Raw genomic sequence first — 23148 nt, 5'->3', positions numbered from 1 at the left:
AGGTGATGATATATACTCTCCTCTCATTGGCCCAGTCTATACTGTAGGTGATGATAGATACTCTCCTCTCATTGGCCCAGTCTATACTGTAGGTGATGATAGATACTCTCCTCTCATTGGTCCAGTCTATACGGTAGGTGATGATAGATACTCTCCCCTCATTGGCCCAGTCTATACTGTAGGTGATGATAGATACTCTCCTCTCATTGACCCAGTCTATACTGTAGGTGATGATAGATATACTCTCCTCTCATTGGCCCAGTCTATACTGTAGGTGATGATAGATACTCTCCTCTCATTGGCCCAGTCTATACTGTAGGTGATGATAGATATACTCTCCTCTCATTGGCCCAGTCTATACTGTAGGTGATGATATATACTCTCCTCTCATTGGCCCAGTCTATACTGTAGGTGATGATATATACTCTCCTCTCATTGGCCCAGTCTATACTGTAGGTGATGATAGATACTCTCCTCTCATTGGCCCAGTCTATACTGTAGGTGATGATATATACTCTCCTCTCATTGGCCCAGTCTATACTGTAGGTGATGATAGATACTCTCCTCTCATTGGCCCAGTCTATACTGTAGGTGATGATAGATACTCTCCTCTCATTGGCCCAGTCTATACTGTAGGTGATGATAGACACTCTACCCTCATTGGCCCAGTCTATACTGTAGGTGATGATATATACTCTCCTCTCATTGGCCCAGTCTATACTGTAGGTGATGATAGATACTCTCCTCTCATTGGCCCAGTCTATACTGTAGGTGATGATAGATACTCTCCTCTCATTGGCCCAGTCTATACTGTAGGTGATGATAGATACTCTCCCCTCATTGGCCCAGTCTATACTGTAGGTGATGATAGATACTCTCCTCTCATTGGCCCAGTCTATACTGTAGGTGATGATAGATACTCTCCCCTCATTGGCCCAGTCTATACTGTAGGTGATGATAGATACTCTCCTCTCATTGGCCCAGTCTATACTCTATACTGTAGGTGATGAGATACTCTCCTCTCATTGGTCCAGTGATACTCTCCTCTCATTGGTCCAGTCTATACTGTAGGTGATAATAGATACTCTCCTCTCATTCGTCCAGTCTATACTGGAGAGTATCTATCATCATCACCTAACAGTTAGGTGATGATGATAGATACTCTCCCAACATCCCAGATGAGTGACAAGGAGACTATAAAGGCCAATTCCTTAGCGTATTAGCGCTAAAAACAGCGCTGCGTTTCTTTGGGGTTGAGCGTGCCTGGCCTGCTGGATTAAAGCTGATTTAATGAGTGAAGTTGGCGAGCCGCAGTGTAACAAAGCTGCACATTGTGGTGGAAACGCACGAAAACTGAATAACCACAGGATATAACATGACACAGGATATCCTCTCTGCAAATCCCAATCTCCTTATGTTAGCCTTGTCTAACAAGTGTCCATATGCATGCGTGTGTGCATGGGTGCGTGTGTGTGTGTGTGTGTGTGTGTGTGTGTGTGTGTGTGTGTGTGTGTGTGTGTGTGTGTGTGTGTGTGTGTGTGTGTGCGTGTGTCAGGCTACTAGATAGGAGTTACAGTTGGAGATGGCAAAGTGAATGAAAACATCTGCACCATCTGTGGAGCCTGAGGTTCAATAACATGGCTGGATGAGGCTATCTATCCCCATCATCCACTCCTTTGTCAAACACACTGTACTACAGTACACAGATGCTCACTCATTAGATGATGCTGTATCTGTGTGTGCTCAAGTGTACATCTGTGACTGCATATTATGTAAGACGTGTAAATCAGACGTAAATAGAGAATAATAGAGAATTGGCAGGTAGCCAGAATAACAAATTTAAAAAATATGTTCCTGAAGTTCTGTTTTGGCAAAGGTTTCGACAGAGCAAGACAACAGTGAAGCCAATCAAAGTTGAGAAATATTAAAACAGAAAAAAATATATATATATTAAAATAATTTTGGAAAAAATAGAATTTAGGGGGGGGAAATGTCATAGGGCCCTGATTTTGTATGTCTGCAAGTTTGTCTGATATCTTTATAACTGCTTAATGCTTATCTTGATACTGTTTAGGACAGCACACTGGTACTTTATAACTGCTTAATGCTTATCTTGATACTGTTTAGGACAGCACACTGGTACTTTATAACTGCTTAATGCTTATCTTGATACTGTTTAGGACAGCACACTGGTACTTTATAACTGCTTAATGCTTATCTTGATACTGTTTAGGACAGCACACTGGTACTTTATAACTGCTTAATGCTTATCTTGATACTGTTTAGGACAGCACACTGGTACTTTATAACTGCTTAATGCTTATCTTGATACTGTTTAGGACAGCACACTGGTACTTTATAACTGCTTAATGCTTATCTTGATACTGTTTAGGACAGCACACTAGGGCATTCACGACTAGTGAATTTTACTAGTCGACTAGTCGTCCCTAAAGGTAGTCGACTAGTCGACTAACCGTTTTTAAAAAAAAATTAATAAAAAAAAAAAAAAAAATTTTTTTTTTTTTTTTTTTTTTTTAATCTTTAAGAAAGAACATGAGGTATTTACACGACATACATGGAATATCATATCCCATATCCCCCACAAAGAACATCAAAACACAACAAAACAAAACAAGAAAACTGCATAAGATACACAATAATCCAAGAACAAACAAGACTATTGGACAAACAACCAAACAAAAACAATGCATTCAGCTCCTATCCTGAGCCCTGTACTACGAAACTAGTTTAACAGATCCGCGATAAGTCCCTTTGATCTGGTTTGACTGAACAGGATCAAAGCTATCTAGTTAACTGATACTACGACGCTGGTTTTTTACTAGGTAAGTGGACCTGGGATCTGCCTGTGCACGCGCACGTTTTTCGCTCGTGCACAGGCGCGCGTCCACGCGAAAGAGGTGCACTAGCCAATCACATTATGAACAGCTGAGTTGATCCACGCCCACACCAATTTCCACACCCATTTCCTCGTTCCATGAAAGCGCAGTGCATGATCAGAGTTTTAGCGGATATTTAATGTATCCGCGATTTAATGTCAGAATGAAAATCCGCGTTGGATAGTCTGCTGAAGGGCTGTCTAAAGCAGCAGCTTGTATTCACATCAGTCATTTGATTTACTTCGATCAGCGATTTCTGTCTGATACAGCTGCATACATTGATACAGCAGCAACAAATGTAATCTCAGTCTATACATTTCCACAATCTGTAAGCCTATTTAGACCATAGATTTAGAAACGCATGCTCAATGAATAATTATCTCTATCACTCATGTGTGTGGTTGCACTGATCGAATAATTCATATATAAAATAGCCTAGTATAAAGCCTAATAGCCTACTATAAAAGAGAAAACTGCTGAACTGAATTGAGACGATGCGGATTTTCTGGCATGTAGGAGAATATCACCCTCACTCCATTTGAGGGTCCGTTCATGATATGCGCGGCGGTGATTAATAGTGATCATATTTCTCCACGCATCGTTGAGCTGTTAAGACATAAAGTGGTAAGTAGGCTTAATTTAATTATGTAGCCTACAGAGCCACAAATGTTTTTCTTGTTATATTCTCAGTTGACTGCAATCTATTTTTCATATGGCGATCTTATATGAACGGTGAGTGACTCCAGAGAGCCGATTATATGGGTCTGTCATGGATTTTGATCTTATCCTCTGAAGCTAACCTGGTCGCGACCAGGTTAGCTTTGCAGCGTCAGTTGCCATGGTGATTGAAAGTTAACTTGCTTTGTAGTACGGCTAAACCAGGTTTAAACTCAAACTTACTCGGATAAGGCATTAAACTAGCTTCGTAGTACAGGCTACTGATAAGCCTAATGACACTGGGGTAAAAAGTTCTTAAAGTCAAACTCTGTATGTGGTTGCCATATTTTGGGGATGTCTAAGAATCTGCCTTTGCTCTTGTAGTAAATGTTATCCAACATATGGTAGCTTGAGAGTTCATTCCACCAGTGAACTACAGCTGGGGGATTGGATGCTTTCCAATTTAAAGCTATGCATTTCCTAGCTGCCAACAGGGCAAGATCTATGTATTTACTTTGAATGCATTGTTTTTGTTTGGTTGTTTGTCCAATAGTCTTGTTTGTTCTTGGATTATTGTGTATCTTATGCAGTTTTCTTGTTTTGTTTTGTTGTGTTTTGATGTTCTTTGTGGGGGATATGGGATATGATAGTCCATGTATGTTCTTTCTTAAAGATATAAAAAAAAAAAAAAAAAAAAATTTTTTTTTTTTTTTTTTTTTTTTGCTAAAACGACTAGTCGACTACTAAGCACAGTGTCGACTAGTGGTTTTACTAGTCGACTAGTCGACTAGTCGACTAGTCTGTGAATGCCCTACAGCACACTGGTACTTTATAACTGCTTAATGCTTATCTTGATACTGTTTAGGACAGCACACTGGTATAAAAAGCTTGTCTGCAGAAATAAACATTTAGACCTATTCTCCACCTCAGCTTCTGTCTTTTTTTGATTCAGTCTGTTTGGATTGAACTACGACATGCCATACTTATGACTAAACAGTAAACACACACACAGCTAGTCCTATTATCTCAATAGTAAAGCTGACTTGATCTTCAAACAGTGGTGTGAGCTGTAGAGGATCTGGTAGAGGGGGTCGCTGTGTCAATAGCGGATCGATATTGGTTAGTCAGTATGAAATGGGGGCTTGGGGTCAATACATAAGAGTATTAGCCATCTTGCTAACTAAGGATGGGGATTTTGGATTGGGGGGGTTGTTGTTGTTGTTGTTGTTGTTGTTGTTGTTTGGGTCCCCTAACCCCCGGCCCTCCCCTCAGGAAAGGACCTGCCATCTCTGTCTGTCAATCACTGGCTGCACCAATACAAGAGTGAACGTGCGGAGGGAATGGAGGTGGGGGCGGGGCCAGCAACTGTGGTTGGAGGGAAAAAATGTGGGTCAGAACTAGGGTTGATATAATGCTGATACCTCATCTCTATGGAAACGCAAGCTCCACCCCCCTCCCCCCACAAGCTGACTTCCTCTCGCCTGAAGCAGACACACGAGTGACAGAAACACACAGCCCGCCATGCACGAGAGACAGAGAGAGAGAGAGAGAGAGAGAGAGAGAGACAGAGAGAGAGAGAGAGAGAGACAGAGTGAGAGAGAGAGACAGAGAGAGACAGAGAGAGAGAGACAGAGAGAGAGAGAGAGAGAGCGAGAGAGGGAGAGAGAGACAGAGAGAGACAGAGAGAGAGAGAGAGAGAGAGAGCGAGAGAGGGAGAGAGAGACAGAGAGAGAGAGAGAGAGAGAGAGAGAGAGAGAGAGGGAGAGGGAGAGAGACCAAAACAGAGAGAAAGATGGAGGGCAGAGCAGAGTAGACTTCTGCTTCAGGCAACTTCAGCCTGTTTATGTAATGTAGCTCTATACTTGGATAAAGCAATCACCCTTCCCTCAAGAGTGACAATACGATTTGTTTATGCTCTCCTTATAATGCTGCACCGATTAATCAATTAGTTGACAAGTATTAAATTAATCGCCACCTATTTTGATAATCGATTAAACAGTTTAAGTGGTTTTTGACTGGTTTCTTTACTCCTCAGACGGGAATTTCGGGAAACTGAATATATTTGGATTGTAGACAAAACAAGACATTTGAGGACCTCATTCGGGCTTTGGGAAACACTGATTGACATTTTTCACAATTTTCTGACATTTTATAGACCAATCAACTGATCGATTAATGGAGAAAATAATCGACAGATGAAAATCGACAATGAAAATAATCAATTAGTTGCAGCCCTGCTACTCTATTAATGCAATACTTTATTGATCCCTGTAGGGGAAACGGTCTTTTTCGATCGCCTCCTCCACAGTGAGGTCAGAGGTCAGGGTCAGACAGGAAGTGGAACAAACCCATGCCTTCTGCATCTCTCCCATCACAGGGTACAGTGGCGTGCCGTCCATTAGGCGAACTAGGCAAATGCTAAGGGCGCTTGAGCCGTTAGGGGCGCCAGAGAGGGGGAAGAAAAAAAAAAGTTTTTTTTTTTTTTTTTTTTTACAAATACTTTTTCATGATAATAGGCCTACTATTATTTTACAATAGTAGACAAAAATAAGAAGAACAACGTCTTAAGTCTTTAAATAATAGTGAAATCATTTTTCTAATTCTGGCTTTCTGGCTGCCCGGGCTGCAGCACTTTCACCATGGTCCCTAATCCATACCACCCCACCCACTGTGCGGCCGCGCCCCCTTCTACCTGCTCGGAGCTTTTTCCCAGAGTGGGGGAAGGGAGCTGGAAGGTAGGTGCTGAGGGTGCTGCAGCACCCCCTGGTGGCAAGAAATGGATTTTCGAAATGGTTGGATTTGGCTGTCTTGTGTTTATACCACCAACAAGATGCATTAAAAAACAGTTTGTGCTTCCCAGCTCTAATCTTATTTCATACGCTCTCTCTTCAAAAGTGTTTGATTTTCATCATAATCTGGTTTTCCATAATAATAATAATAAGTTCAGTGTTTATGCCTGTGTTTCTGTCTGTTGTAGTGTAAAACGACTAAAGGGAGAGCAGGTGCTTACATGAAAGTGAGTGAGAAAAGGAGAAGATACTGAATAATGACATCACAACAGTATAATCCTAATGTTAATTTAAAATTAAATATTCTTCTAAATATGGATGAAAGTCCAAAAAACGTAAAATTTTCTTCGGCGCTGCCCTCGCGGGCAGCACCGAGAGACCCTTCCTTACAGCACCCCCTACCTAAAAGTACTTCCAGCGCCACTGGGGAAGGGCGATTTTGAGCCTGCACTGCAGTGCTGGATTAGCTGCGATATAATTTTTATTATATTTTCTTTGGGGGAGGGGGGAGGGGGGGGGGGGCACCAGCAAAAATCTTGCCTAGGGCACCAACTTGGTCAGGCACGCCACTGACAGGGTATAATGGGTGTGGTCAGCTTGAGTACTACTCACCTAATTTGTTTTGCATAGCTGGTTTCAATCTCTGACCGCTCCTTGACAAATTTGCTGTACTTCTCAACAAACTCGATGCCCCACTGTGTGTGCTTCTCCAAGTTGTCAAACTGATCCTGCAAACAACAAACGAGAAAGAAAGATTGATTGATTGATTGATTGATTGATTGACATCTTTGTTGATAGTGATGACATATATATACAGTACATACACAGACACACCATTATCAAAAGGATAAAAACGCAATAAAGCTGGGAAGAAAAAGCCATACTGATTAGATTATTCAAAGGGTCAGTAGTATCAATCGATCGTGAAAAAAAAAGATGAAAGAAATCAAATCAGAATATATTCCCAAAAAAGCGTAATTACTGTATATATAAATGATATGTGAATACCCTTCTGGCATCTTTACCAAACTATTTCACAACAAGCTCACCTCAACTTTCTCATTGAATCAAATACCGTACAATGATAAGATACATTAAGTTTGGTATGGGTACCACTGGTGGTACGCGGGGCTCACTCCCTCTCCTCCTGTCATAAGGTGGTCATTTCTGTGGTGGTACTTGAGAAATCACTGGTCTAAGAAATTTAGACCAAATACAGCTGACTTCTGAGGTGAACACCAAGGTGCCATTTGAGGTGAAATCTTGTGATGGATGGTTTCCCTATAACTAACATTCAGAAAAGTCAGAGCGGATGTCCTGCACGACAGACAATGGAGCATTTCAGCAGAGATATCAAGGAACATTTTACACACACATAATAATAATAATAGGCTAGCGGACGACAGTATTTCCAAACTATGTCGATGAATATGACAGCTTTGGTAAAACTGCAACTACGATTTATGAAACAGAAAATGACCTTGGTGGCGCTCCAACAGTCCCCCATCCTCTCCTCTACCATTTCTGGAGTCTTCCTGAAATCTAACAAACAGCTCTTCGAATCCAACAGAGTGTCTGTGAAGCGACTGACTGTCTAAGCCTGTGTTTCACTAGACTATTTTGCATCTCTGTGCTGCCGAACACATTTCGCTATAGAGCTTAAAAGGTACAGGAAGCGGTTGTGGTAAAGAAAGGTTCTACATTGCTGCTTAGCACCTTGGTGATTTTTCCGTTTGCTGAGAGAGCAGGCTAGTCTTTCATTGTAGCAAGAACAACGTGCATAAAATCAACACTGAACCACATCAGGTTGCATAAATAATTAAGTATCATAAAAGCTTTGAAGTGCCTTCTGAATACTATTGTATTCACATTATATATGATTCATCATTCAACAATTCAGCATTCAACAATGCAGTGTGCTTTCAGTGAACGGGACTTTCCAGATCTGCATTGTTACTCAGTTTCAATGAGCAATCGCTCATCGGAAATCCACTCAGAGATCAAACAAAACAGTCACTCAAAGATGCTCCACACTCACTCCCTAACATTTTCACTTGTGTCTTTGTTTTTCCCTCTCACTCCTCTCACTCCTCTCACTCCTCTCACTCTGACCTACTTTTGTTCTGGTTTCCATACGATGATGCGCTGCTCTACTTTCTCTTGTCTTCATCCCCCCCAAAGGACGAGCTCTTTGTCTGGCCACTGTCTGTGTGCCCATTTGAGTAATCAAATGTATTCACACAATTGAGTTCATTAACACTGGACGGCAGCCATTGTTGTTGAAGGTCTCATGCAAAATACGCGCGCCGGACCAGAACGGACTGGCATCAGTGCCAGCGGCACACGTCACCGCACCCAGACACCATCCACTGACATGCACAAAAGACCTCCAGCACACGTTCCTCCACATAACAAAGACAAGTCACATTACCCTTTTTTGCATCATCTTATCCAGGCGCTCTCAATGTGGAATATGCAGCCTTTTTTTTCCAACATCCAAATCCAAAACAATGTCCAATCCAACACTTCCCTCTCCAAAGTGGGACAGCAGGCACACCGGGGGTTAGGTTAGAACGGTACTATCTCCAGAAGACCATTTCCCAGGTATCCAACCCCGGAGCAGGAGCCTGAGATCCCTGCTGCTGCACCCGCTTTACTGAGAGCGTGCACCTGGGTTAGGGGGGAAGAGTACGCCCATTGACCTGCTCCCACACCAACGGAGAGACGCCGTACAGCAGCAGCAGAGAGCAGGTCCTGATTGTCGGGAAGCAGCGATAAATCCCAGAGAGCAGGAGAGGAAGCGATGCAGCACCGACACACACTCACACACACACACACACACACACACACACACACACACACTCAGACACGCACACACACTCAGACACACACACACACACTCTCACATGTACACACTCTCAGACACACTATGCAGCTGAGGCCATGGCTGCCTCCCAGCACTCAAGCAAACAAATGCTCCATCAGGCGTAAGGTGGGATACACAGGATGGAAGAGCAGGGGAGGGGAAACAGAGGGAGGGGGCTTGTAGGATGGAAGAGCAGGATACTGAGGGGAAACAGAGGGAGGGGGCTGAGAGGAGTGGAGATGATGAGCACAGAGGCGGGATTACAGGGGAGGAGATTAAATTGAGGGGGGGCACATTGGTGAAGCATTAGCCTGCATTGTTGGCAATATTTGGCACCCCCCAAAGAGGTTTAGACCCCCAACCCCCCCCCCCCCCCCCGCCCACACACACACACACACACCTTACTCTATTCTTTGATTTTGGGTTGCAAGAGAAAGAAAATGACACTGACTGGTCTGGCTGTTTTCGGGATAACCCTGACTGCACACGAACCCCAAATCAAGCATTTTTACTGTATCAAATTTGAGAGAGTTTCAAAGTTAAAGTCCCACATTTTTACATTGAAATTACTTTTAAGTCTGAAACTTGTGGTGCTTTAAAAACACATTTCTCCATAAGTTCAGTCTTAACGTGGACCGATCATCCTTAAGCCCAATTTATGCTTCGGCTGCCGACACTTTTGAAACGGTCGCCGACAGAAATGAGGACTTGAGTCGACACTTTCAAGTGTCGGCGAGCAGTGTCTGCTACCTGGTGAAATGTCTAGTGTCGCTGACTACGTCACGATGTGTCGCGCAAGTCTGATTGGCTATATAGACGGCACGCGCTTGACTTCCTTGTTTTGGTTTTCACTCGATTGAAATGAAATGAACGTGCCCCTGCTATTTTTATCAGCATGTCCTTAATGTATGACTTTGTGAAAATCACAAAGAACATTGTGACCAATTTCCCAGAGAGAGAGGAGGTGAGTTGTGTAGTTGTGTGTCGTTTATATGCGGCTGCAGCCAAGTACGTTACATATTGCCTCCGAGGTGGTTTCACTGTGCATTCCCTCTCTTCTCTTGGCTGTCTGCTTATAGCGTTCGAGTGTCACGTGACCGTTGAACCGAGGCGAACATTCACTGAAGTATAAATGCAACACCATGAGCGACACTTTCTTTTTCGTCTGCGACCATGTGCTGAGCGACACTTTATAATAAGTATAAATTAAGCTTTACTGTCTTGTGTAGTCACCCCCAAAAAGGCCCTTCTGCTCCAGGAAAAGCCCCAAATATCTATAAAGTCACAGCATGACTCACTCTGAACTCATATAAAGTAAAGTCACAGATACATGATATGATGACTCATTGTGAACTGGTGAATCTTAGTGAGCAGCAGATAGAAGGAGCGGCTCGTCCACTAAAAGGGAAAATTCATCAACAGGGCAACTCTCCAGCTAGGAAAGTACAAATGAATAAATGATGAAGAAGTAGAGTGAGGAAAAACATCAAAGTAAGCTGTCAAACACAGGGAGACTGTTGGCTCCGGGTCTTCTGGCCAGGTGTGTCTTCATGACGCACCTGGCGTCCAAAGGAAAATCTTGTAATAAAGTTTGCTGCCTTAAATCTGTGTGCTCCAGTTGACTTTGGACCAAATCTCTGGAGTCTCTCCTGATAAAAAAAACGATATTTCATTTGATAGTTGACATTCATCTCCGTGATTAATTCCTAGTGGAAATTTGAACTTAAGAAAACTGCATCTAGACTTCTAGCTACCGTAACATGTGTGCATCAATAGTGTTTCAACTTTATTCACCAATATCTAATGCATCACAATTACAACAATTATTATATTAATTGTATGCGAGTGACACAGTGCGAGTTATTCTTTCGCATTTGAGTCAAACAGTCATGTGTTAACGTTTCAAAACATCAATGAGGGTCTTTGTCAAACCTCCCTCCTGTGGCCCCTGTAGCGCATACGACTACCTCCAGCTCCTGCTCTGGGCCCACTTCCATGCTGTCAGCTGTGAACTTTGACCCCTGACCTCATTCCTGCAGGAGGGGGGGTAAAGGGGGGCGGGGGCGATATACTCCCTTCTGGAGAGGAACCAGCGCTGCTCTGCTTGTTATTTCAGGACACATCCCATACGCTGCAGCGCGTCGTGTACCATTATAATAAGGACATGAAGGGAAAATAAATAGAGCAGTGTAGCGAAACACTTTTTTTTAATACAGGAAATGAGAAAGGGCTTCAAACGGAGAACAAAGGTACGAACTATATGTAGGCTGCCAGAAAACAAATACATACTTGCTTAAGGATCAGCCTCCTGACCTCTCACCCTTCCCAACTTGTGATGGAGATTACAGTGTATTTTTAATGCACTTTTAATCTCGACTAATGCTACATGATTTAGCTACGATTCCAGGTCAGATTTGTTTGTCTGGGCCTACTGACCTGTCCTGCAGCCCTATACAGTGCTTTAACTTAGGGCTGGGCAATAGATCGTGATACTGTAACTCAACAACATCACTACCTAGATATATTATGTATTTAGGACTGCAGAAGGATGGATTTAGCTGTAGGAGATCAACATCTACTTTTTTTTGTTTTCTTGTTGGTTGTGAGGAATTGTAACATCTTTATGCTGTTTAGCTCATGCTGTTAGAGATGTTGGACTTGGATCTGTTTTGATGCTGTTTTTTTGTTTTGCTGGTTTCCTGTTTCTATTTTTGTTAAAGACTAAACAATAAAAAAAATGTGCCCCATATAAATTCTTACAGGGTGTTTTGCTCAACTGTGATGTCACTTGGGCAGGTGTGAGGTCATCAGTGGTGTCACTCGAGCAACTGGGATGTCATAAGATAAGTGATGTCACTCGAGCAGTTGTGATGTCATGCACGATGGCGCACAGTTGCAACTGTGATGTCATTTGGGCAGTTGTGATGTCATCTCGTGCATACACGAGCAACTGTGATGTCATTAGTGATGTCACTTCGAGCAGGGACATAAGACTGTGAACCCCAGTTTTCTTCAAAAGGACATCGATCTTCATCAACCATGGGTGTAGAGAGGGGAATGAAATGGGTCAAGTTCCTGCTTTTCTTCTTCAACTTCATCATCTGGATATGTGGCCTGGCGCTGATCATCGTGGGAATATTGCTTCAGATGGCTATCCACAGCACCTTCATGATCCACGCTGCATCAGCCTCCTTGGCTCCGCTTGTCCTCATCATAGTGGGTGTGGTGATCTTCCTCGTTGCCTTCTTTGGCTGCTGTGGTGCCTGGAAGGAGAACTACTGCATGATCACCACGTTTTCTATCCTCCTCTCCCTGATGATCATCATTGAGATGGGAGCAGCCATTGCTGGATACGTCTTCAGAGACAAACTCACAGTTCTTCTCCAGGACCGTGTCACTGACGTGATGATGAAGCACTACAACGATGGCACGGATGGATTCAGGAGGACTGTGGATGAACTGCAGGAGGGTTTGAAATGCTGCGGGGTGAACAGTTCCTCTGACTGGAAAGAGTTCAGCACCGATGGGATCTCTGTGCCGGACTCCTGCTGTATGAACGTCACTACAAACTGTGGACTCAGGGCCATGACGGATGGCAGCAAAGTGTACCAGGACGGCTGTCAGGACGCTGTGGAGGCGTTACTGAAGAAGAATGTTCAGTGGATTATAGTCGCAGCTCTCCTCATTGCTTTCCTGCAGATGATGGGCATTGTGTTTGCCTGCTGCCTGATGAGAGGCATCCGCGTCGGCTACGAAGTCGTGATCCCGCTCACACCTGAGTCTACGGAGTCATGTGATCCCGCTCACGCCCGAGTCTATGAAGTCGTGATCCCGCTCACGCCTGAGTCTACGGAGTCATGTGATCCCGCTCACGCCTGAGTCTATGAAGTCATGTGATCCCGCTCACGCCTGAGTCTACGGAGTCATGTGATCCCGCTCACGCCTGAGTCTATGAAGTCATGTGATCCCGCTCACGCCTGAGTCTATGAAGTCATGTGATCCCGCTCACGCCTGAGTCTATGAAGTCATGTGATCCCGCTCACACCTGAGTCTATGAAGTCATGTGATCCCGCTCACGCCTGAGTCTATGAAGTCATGTGATCCCGCTCACGCCTGAGTCTATGAAGTCATGTGATCCCGCTCACGCCTGAGTCTATGAAGTCATGTGATCCCGCTCACACCTGAGTCTATGAAGTCATGTGATCCCGCTCACGCCTGAGTCTATGAAGTCATGTGATCCCGCTCACGCCTGAGTCTATGAAGTCATGTGATCCCGCTCACGCCTGAGTCTATGAAGTCATGTGATCCCGCTCACGCCTGAGTCTACGGAGTCATGTGATCCCGCTCACGCCTGAGTCTATGAAGTCATGTGATCCCGCTCACGCCTGAGTCTACGGAGTCATGTGATCCCGCTCACGCCTGAGTGGGACTTGGCTGTTCACGGTCATGTTGATTGAGAGCTTCATTTAGAAACCTTTAAGATGTATATCTCCTATTTCACAGAACAATAATAACGTATACAATGTCATAACTCAACAACATCACTACCTAGATGTATTTAAGACTGCAGAAGGATGGATTTAGCTGTAGGAGAGATCAACATCTACTTTGTTTGTTTTCTTGTTGGTTGTGAGGAATCGTAACATATTTTGCTGAGATTATGTGGTTTAGCTCATGCTGTTAGAGATGTTGGACTTGGATCTGTTTTGATGCTGATTTTTTTTGTCTTGCTGGTTCCCTGTTTCTATTTTTATTAAAGACTAAACAATAAAAAAAATGTGCCCCATATAAATTCTTACAGGGTGTTTTGCCCAACTGTGATGTCATCAGTGGTGTCACTTGAGCAACTGGGATGTAATAAGATAAGTGATGTCACTCGAGCAGTTGTGATGTCATTAGTGATGTCATAAATGGGACATAAGACTGTGAACTTCTGAGTTTTCTTCAAAAGGACATCGATCTTCATCAACCATGGGTGTAGAGAGGGGAATGAAATGTGTCAAGTTCCTGCTTTTCTTCTTCAACTTCATCTTCTGGATATGTGCCCTGGCGGTGATCATCTTCCCCAGGACCGTGTCACCGATTACAGTCGCAGCTCTCCTCATTGCTTACCTCCAGATAATGGGCATTGTGTTTGCCTGCTGCCTGATGAGAGGCATCCGCGTCGGCTACGAAGTCGTGATCCCGCTCACGCCCGAGTCTACGAAGTCATGTGATCCCGCTCACACCCGAGTCTACGAAGTCGTGATCCTGATCACGCCTGAGTCTACGAAGTCATGTGATCCCGCTCACACCCGAGTCTACGAAGTCGTGATCCCGCTCACGCCCGAGTCTACGAAGTCATGTGATCCCGCTCACACCCGAGTCTACGAAGTCGTGATCCTGATCACGCCTGAGTCTACGAAGTCATGTGATCCCGCTCACGCCTGAGTCTACGAAGTCATGTGATCCCGCTCACGCCTGAGTCTATGAAGTCATGTGATCCCGCTCACGCCTGAGTCTACGAAGTCATGTGATCCCGCTCACGCCTGAGTCTATGAAGTCATGTGATCCCGCTCACGCCTGAGTCTACGAAGTCATGTGATCCCGCTCACGCCTGAGTCTACGGAGTCATGTGATCCCGCTCACGCCTGAGTCTATGAAGTCATGTGATCCCGCTCACGCCTGAGTCTACGAAGTCATGTGATCCCGCTCACGCCTGAGTCTACGGAGTCATGTGATCCCGCTCACGCCTGAGTCTATGAAGTCATGTGATCCCGCTCACGCCTGAGTCTATGAAGTCATGTGATCCCGCTCACGCCTGAGTGGGACTTGGCTGTTCACGGTCATGTTGATTGAGAGCTTCATTTAGAAACCTTTAAGATGTATAGCTCATATTTCACAGAACAATAACGTACAGTATATGATGTCATAACTCAACAACATCACTACCTAGATATATGTATTTAAGACTGCAGAAGGATGGATTTAGCTGTAGGGGAGATCAACATCTACTTTGTTTTCTTGTTGGTTGTGAGGAATCGTAACATATTTTGCTGAGATTATGTGGTTTAGCTCATGCTGTTAGAGATGTTGGACTTAGATCTGTTTTGATGCTGATTTTTTTTGTCTTGCTGGTTCCCTGTTTCTATTTTTATTAAAGACTAAACAATAAAAAAAAAATGTTTTGCCCCATATAAATTCTTACAGGGTGTTTTGCCCAACTGTGATGTCACTTGGGCAGGTATGATGTCATCAGTGGTGTCACTTGAGCAACTGGGATGTAATAAGATAAGTGATGTCACTCGAGCAGTTGTGATGTCATGCCTGATGGCGCACAGTTGCAACTGTGATGTAATTTGGGCGAGCAACTGTGATGTCACTCGAGCAACTGTGATGTCATTAGCGATGTCATAAGTGATGTCACTCGAGCAACTGTGATGTCATTAGCGATGTCATAAGTGATGTCACTCGAGCAACTGTGATGTCATTAGTGATGTCACTCGAGCAGTTGTGATGTCATTAGTGATGTCATAAATGGGACATAAGACTGTGAACTTCTGAGTTTTCTTCAAAAGGACATCGATCTTCATCAACCATGGGTGTAGAGAGGCGAATTAAATGTGTCAAGTTCCTGCTTTTCTTCTTCAACTTCATCTTCTGGATATGTGGCCTGGCGCTGATCATCGTGGGAATATTGCTTCAGATGGCTATCCACAGCACCTTCATGATCCACGCTGCATCAGCCTCCTTGGCTCCGCTTGTCCTCATCATAGTGGGTGTGGTGATCTTCCTTGTTGCCTTCTTTGGAAGCTGTGGTGCCTGGAAGGAGAACTACTGCATGATCACCACGTTGTGGGGTGAACAGTTCCTCTGACTGGAAAGAGTTCAGCACCGATGGGATCTCTGTGTATGAACGTCACTACAAACTGTGGACTCAGGGCCATGACGGATGGCAGCAAAGTGTACCAGGACGGCTGTCAGGACGCTGTGGAGGCGTTACTGAAGAAGAATGTTCAGTGGATTATAGTCGCAGCTCTCCTCATTGCTTTCCTGCAGATGATGGGCATTGTGTTTGCCTGCTGCCTGATGAGAGGCATCCGCGTCGGCTACGAAGTCGTGATCCCGCTCACGCCTGAGTCTATGAAGTCATGTGATCCCGCTCACGCCTGAGTCTATGAAGTCATGTGATCCCGCTCACACCTGAGTGGGAGTTGGCTGTTCACGGTCATGTTGATTGAGAGCTTCATTTAGAAACCTTTAAGATGTATATCTCATATTTCACAGAACAATAATAACGTATATAATGTCATAACTCAACATCACTCACTACCTAGATATGTATTTAGGACTGCAGAACGATGGATTTAGCTGTAGGAGAGATCAACATCTACTTTTGTTTTGTTTTCTTGTTGGTTGTGAGGAATTGTAACATCTTTATGCTGTTTAGCTGTTAGAGATGTTGGACTTGGATCTGTTTTGATGCTGTTTTTTTGTTTTGCTGGTTTCCTGTTTCTATTTTTATTAAAGACTAAACAATAAAAAAAAATGTGCCCCAAATAAATTCTTACAGGGTGTTTTGCTCAACTGTGATGTCACTTGGGCAGGTGTGATGTCATCAGAATCAGAATCAGAATCAGAATCACTTTTATTGCCACAGTATGCAAGTTACATACGAGGAATTTGTCTTAGGGGCACTTTACACGAGGACGGTTTCCTATGGAAACGGGGAATTATTTTATCGTTAGTGCCTCCCTTTTAGACGGCGACGGCGAATTCGCGCTTAGGAAACGACACATTTTGGAACCACCCTCCAGAGTGAAATTTGTTTGAGACGCTTCACGCTGAGCGGGGCTGAGCGCTCCATGTAATCGCTTTGGAACGGCACATTTCAGAGACTAGACTATCGTCTTAGACTTTTGAGATCGTAATATCGTGATATGGTATAAGTGTTGTCTTAAAGGCTGCATTACAGTGAAGGGATGTAATTTTCTGAGCTTACCGGTTTTATTTTGCGTTTACCCATTTAGTCATTATATATCCACATTAACAGTGCTTCTCACATGTAGCTTTGACTTACAACAGAACATTTAGCGCACTTCGTACAAAATACCAAGATATGTATCACCATTCAGCCTAAAAATACACATGTGATTTTTGGTCCATATCGCTCGGCCCTAATTACTGTTCAGTAACTTGCAAAATAGTCTTTAACCAACATGAAAACGAATCGTGATAAGATCGTGGATATATGATATTTTTGCCATATCGCCCACCCCTACTTTAACTCAGTGCTGTCAGAGCAGCAGCGCAGTAGCATGATGCTATATTGTTGAGCCTGGTGCAGACTAGTAGCATGATGCTATATTGTTGAGCCTGGTGCAGACCAGTAGCATGATGCTATATTGTTGAGTCTGGTGTAGACCAGTAGCATGATGCTATATTGTTGAGCCTGGTGCAGACCAGTAGCATGATGCTATATTGTTGAGCCTGGTGTAGGTCAGTAGCATGATGCTATATTGTTGAGCCTGGTGTAGACCAGTAGCATGATGCTATATTGTTGAGTCTGGTGTAGACCAGTAGCATGATGCTATATTGTTGAGCCTGGTGTAGACCAGTAGCATGATGCTATATTGTTGAGCCTGGTGCAGGACAGTAGCATGATGCTATATTGTTGAGCCTGGTGTAGACCAGTAGCATGATGCTATATTGTTGAGCCTGGTGCAGACCAGTAGCATGATGCTATATTGTTGAGCCTGGTGTAGACCAGTAGCATGATGCTATATTGTTGAGCCTGGTGCAGGACAGTAGCATGATGCTATATTGTTGAGCCTGGTGCAGGACAGTAGCATGATGCTATATTGTTGAGCCTGATGCAGGACAGTAGCATGATGCTATATTGTTGAGCCTGGTGCAGGACAGTAGCATGATGCTATATTGTTGAGTCTGGTGCAGGACAGTAGCATGATGCTATATTGTTGAGCCTGGTGCAGGACAGTAGCATGATGCTATATTGTTGAGTCTGGTGTAGACCAGTAGCATGATGCTATATTGTTGAGTCTGGTGCAGGACAGTAGCATGATACTATATTGTTGAGCCTGGTGCAGACCAGTAGCATGATGCTATATTGTTGAGTCTGGTGCAGGACAGTAGCATGATGCTATATTGTTGAGCCTGGTGCATGACAGTAGCATGATGCTATATTGTTGAGCCTGGTGCAGACCAGTAGCATGATGCTATATTGTTGAGTCTGGTGCAGGACAGTAGCATGATGCTATATTGTTGAGCCTGGTGCAGACCAGTAGCATGATGCTATATTGTTGAGTCTGGTGCAGGACAGTAGCATGATGCTATATTGTTGAGTCTGGTGCAGGACAGTAGCATGATGCTATATTGTTGAGTCTGGTGCAGGACAGTAGCATGATGCTATATTGTTGAGCCTGGTGCAGGACAGTAGCATGATGCTATATTGTTGAGTCTGGTGCAAGACAGTAGCATGATGCTATATTGTTGAGTCTGGTGCAGGACAGTAGCATGATGCTATATTGTTGAGCCTGGTGCAGGACAGTAGCATGATGCTATATTGTTGAGCCTGGTGCAGGACAGTAGCATGATGCTATATTGTTGAGCCTGGTGCAGACCAGTAGCATGATGCTATATTGTTGAGCCTGGTGCAGACCAGGGCAGGCAGATGCAGACTGATATTAATCCCGCCTGTCCCGTAACGATCACATTTAATGATCTGGCCAATGGTTCTCCTCTGCATTACCTCCCAGCTGCACCGGCACAATTGTTTCTGCTTTCCAATTAAGCACAGACAGATTTGCTAGGCAGATTCTGACAATCACATGAGCCACCAGAGAGCTGCTGTGTGTGGGCCCTCCACAGACTCAGTGCAGTGAAAATATAGAATGAAGATGACACTGATCGCCATTCAGTTACAATATTCAGTTATTATTTGGGATACTCAAGTATTCTTTCAAAATTGTGAAATGTAAATCTCACATGTTCCGGCATATTTCTATCAGGGTATTGACAAATGTAATGTTCCTTTTTTGTTTTTGAAGTCTGCAAGTTTCCAGCCTAATGTCTTTCTTATGCATCTAAAACGATTACACAATATAAGGAAAATGAACTGTAAAATATATTAGTATCGTGAACAGTCTGTGTATTTCTCACTGACAGAAAATCTGGGCATCATCTTCTGATGCTTGACATCAAATGCATCCCTCTGCATTTTGAGCAGTCAAACTACCTGGCTTCCAGTTCTTCTACTGTTCTTCTTCTTCTTCTTCTTCTTTTTCACCACAGGGGGTAGCAGAGAGCGATTGCTCTCCTGTTAATCACTAGCGAGGGTGACAGGAGCTACACTCACTCAGCAAATGAGTTATGACTGAGAAGATGATCTTTGAGCAAACAATTAAGCATAATGACCCAAACAAAGCCATGACAAAACACATCTCTGCCACAGCAGCAGCAGCTCTCCTGGGATCTGCTGAAGTTACTTTTTCATCTCAACTCAGCATGCAGCCAGCCCACAAATCTAGCAGGAAGAGAGAGACACGTTCTGCATAATAATGCACCTGCAAGCACACCTTCATGATGAAGGGCCTCGGAAGAAGACAGACAATACTTCATGTAAAGAGAAACTATTGACATGATCACCTCGCTTTTTTGGGGAAGATAAAAAGGCAAGTTAATCAAATCATTGAGTTCCCTGCCAGACTCAAAGGATCCCTCTTTAAAGTGGTGGGTTTCAGTAAAGCGGATAGGCCTACTCCAGAAAGGCTGGTGATATTACCAGCACAAATGTGTTGCTGTAGTAAACCTCCAGGAGAAATGCTCCTCTGGACACGTCTTGTTTTATCACAGCCCGGCCCGACACCTCTGCAGAGATCCGTTTCTCTGAGATCAGCTCGCTGCTCTGAGGACCACGGCGAGAAATCGATATGCCAATACATCAAGAGCAAGAGAAGAAGAGCAAGGGAGCGCTTTCTCTCGGTGACTGAGGGGAATGAACGGGAAATAGCAATAGGAAACATCGCATATTAATTTGTTAAGATGTTTAAAGTGAGGGCCATCCTTTGGGTAACAACAGCAGCAACACATATGACCGCACGCTCGATCATGCACCAACTTGCAATGCACTCACTCACTCACACACACACACACACACACACAAACACACAGACACACACACACACACACACACACAGACACACACACACACACACACAGACACACACACACACACACAGACACACACACACACACACACACACACACACACACACACACATACACACACACACACACACACAGACACACATACACACACACACACACACACACACACACACACACACGGACACACACACACGGACACAGTCATAACAAGAAATAGTCAATCAGATATGGTGGTTTTTCTGAAAGCAAGTGAGAGACAGTATTCAGAAATAGCAGCCATTAGACATAGTTTTGCATGGAGGGAGATCACTGCCAGAAGCTGAAAACAAGTCATTTGAAGCTCAATTTTGAATCTTTATTTTTATTCATTTATTATTATTATTATATTATTATTTGACAGGGACAATTGCTACATTTATATAAAGTGCAACCAATGCAGTGTATCTATCTAAGACTTCTACTCATAGCTCATTTGCAGCCCGTGTCCCTGGTTAGGCTTTTAGAAAATACATGCACATAGCTATACAGTCCCTAGCAAAACACTCTAATAATACAATAAAAAAAACTCTAATAGACCATAAAATGCACAATAAGCATTAAAGCAGGAATTAATTTGTACTTGTCTTTGAGGTTCTGTGGTCACAAGAGAGATATTTGCACACTTGAACAATTTTACAACTTATGATGACCAAACTGGCAAACTAGTGGGGCCTGGGGGAGGGGCCATTTGTTCTTAGCCAATCATCTACAGCACCAGCTTTCACCAGCTGTGGTCTTTGGCTCAACTTCCTATGATAAAGTCACACTAACAAAGATTACCAATACCAACAAAGATGAACACTGCAATGAGTCACAGTGACCAGAAGGGCGGTGGACTCATTTATGGAAGTCAAAAAGAAACGTCTACATCACTCTGTTAGGCGGTGCCCTTGTGGAAGATCAGTGAGCTGGTTTCAGTGTAACAGGTTTTTACTAAGTTTTCTAGCTATAGGACGAATCAGCGTGACGACACCCAGAAAATGCGGAACCCCGCGGCAGCTAATAGTCTGAGTTGTGCCAAACAAACAGTAATATCTCAAAAACTATACATCACATCGCATTCTGAGTGAGAGCAGAAGTAGCTCAAGAGTTTGATGTATAATATATGCATGTCGTGTTAAAGTTGTGTGAACTGTCGCAGTTTTTAAAATGTAAACAGAGTTAGCTGGCTAGAGTCAGACACACAAGCCTCGCGCCACTTGGGCTCCATAGGGTTCCATTGCCGTTGCCACCCAGTGACGCGGTTTGTTGTTTACCAAAATGCTGCTCGGCTGATCCCTCGTATATTGTATACCAATAGGAACACAAGTTAAACAACTCTTTTTTTGAAATGTAACTTTTTGAAATGTAACAATGTTTCTATGTGAAATGAATTGGCAGCAAAGGATTAGTTTGCTATCTTGATACAAGACTATTCTAGGCAGGAAAAGTCGTGGGATGACTACTGGGATGTGTTGGCTGCCTGATCCCTTTCTGGGTCACCTAGATGCATCCCAGGATTCATAGCTCTGAAAATGAACTGTTGAAACTCAGAAGAGAGTGCTATAGACCCTTCTCACGGGGAATTTGGAAAACCTCATTAGTGTTTTGCTTGTTTATTCTGCCTTCTCGACACAAAATGCTCCCCGTGAAAAGGGTCTATTGTTTTACATTGAAGTGTTTTTGTGATTTTATTAGCCTACATGTAATATGTAATCACACTAATACAAACCTTAAGTAACACGCTTCCTTATGACCCCAGAACCTCGAAACCCAAGTACAAATGAGTTGGAAAGATTCCAAACTGAGCTTCAAAATTTCAAACCCCCCCTGATAGTTTCCAGGCTTTCAAAATGAAGTGTCAACGTTTCAAAACTTAGCGTCTATAGCTTTCAGATTGTGTCAGTGCTCTGTCTCCATAAAGTTTGGCCTCTGACACGAAACCTGTTGAGAAAGAGAGGAGCAGATGTCTCACCAGGGGAGGTGAAGGACCCACAGTGGCAGAGGGGACAGATGTTCTGCTGGAGTGAGGACAATGGGATTAGAGGACTATAGATGCTTTTGTCCAAGCCTGGGCATGTCTTTTGATCAGTGGCTGTGAATGTGTTGACCATAGAGGCAGGCTACGTTGGGGGTATGGGCTTGTGCTGAACAGATCCAGGCCTTGAGATAGCACTGAGTCTTTCTGTTGTGAATCTTCACTGGCCTCACGATTCGGTTCGATTACAATTCATCTGTCAACGATTCGATTCGATTCCACGATGCATCACGATGCATCTCGATGCAGCTCCAACAGTATTGCAGCTCCAAGTATCAAATCCTCAATTTTCTGTACTATTACTGCTACTTTTTCATCAATTAATACAAGCAGTCGGATAAATATCAAGTCCCTTTTTTACTTTAAAAGTGCTTTAAAATCTGAATGTCAACAGAAATGTAAACATAAACGATTCAACGATTCCTCTGTCAACGATTCGATTCGATTCACACGTCCACATCGCGATGCATCGATTATACGATTCGTTTTGACACCCCTAATGGAGAGCATGTCAAAGTGAATTATAGCCCCGCACCTAACTCATTAATTGCGTCTGACCAGAGAAATGAGTTATGTCTCTGAAACTATTATGGGACAAAGCAAATGTCATCATCTATCTGCTGACAGTTTCACACCTATAGGCCTATGCCTGTATGGTCTGAGTAAAAAAAGACAGAACATGGTTTCAATGTGGTCGTAAGACTGAGATATTTGAGT

The 23148-nt window shown here is 43.7% G+C and overlaps 2 protein-coding genes and 1 pseudogene across 6 annotated transcripts in view; 2 read left to right on the top strand and 1 right to left on the bottom strand.

Moving 5' to 3' along the window:
• The window catches only part of fnbp1b (formin binding protein 1b), a gene marked incomplete at its 3' end in the record, with an annotated part of 122776 nt that overhangs the window by 72136 nt on the left and 27492 nt on the right, over positions 1-23148 (bottom strand). For 3 of the 4 annotated variants that reach the window (XM_083642145.1, XM_083642144.1, XM_083642147.1), the window contains exons 1-2: positions 7824-7956; positions 6956-7071 (exon numbers count right to left, since the gene is read on the bottom strand). In XM_083642145.1, the coding sequence (XP_083498271.1) occupies positions 6956-7071; positions 7824-7865 (158 nt within the window). In that variant the 5' untranslated portion in view covers positions 7866-7956. Of the gene's footprint in view, positions 1-6955; positions 7072-7823; positions 7957-23148 lie in introns of those variants that run through there. The other variant, XM_083642146.1, reaches the window with a different exon arrangement.
• On the top strand, positions 12230-13088 carry LOC310781553 (CD63 antigen pseudogene; annotated as a pseudogene). Its single transcript has one exon. The product of its transcript is annotated as a CD63 antigen pseudogene (transcript).
• LOC310781552 (CD63 antigen-like) lies at positions 15787-16361 on the top strand (the record flags this gene model as incomplete). Its single annotated transcript, XM_083642187.1, has 2 exons — positions 15787-16043; positions 16130-16361. 2 exons carry the CDS (start codon positions 15787-15789, stop codon positions 16359-16361), a joined length of 489 nt encoding a protein of 162 aa, XP_083498313.1.

The sequence above is a fragment of the Poromitra crassiceps genome (genome assembly GCF_964638095.1).
Source record: "Poromitra crassiceps genome assembly, chromosome: 8".
Lineage (NCBI taxonomy): Eukaryota > Metazoa > Chordata > Actinopteri > Beryciformes > Melamphaidae > Poromitra > Poromitra crassiceps.
The sequence above is the reverse complement of the archived record's forward strand: the minus strand, read 5'-3'. Positions and strand labels throughout refer to the sequence as shown.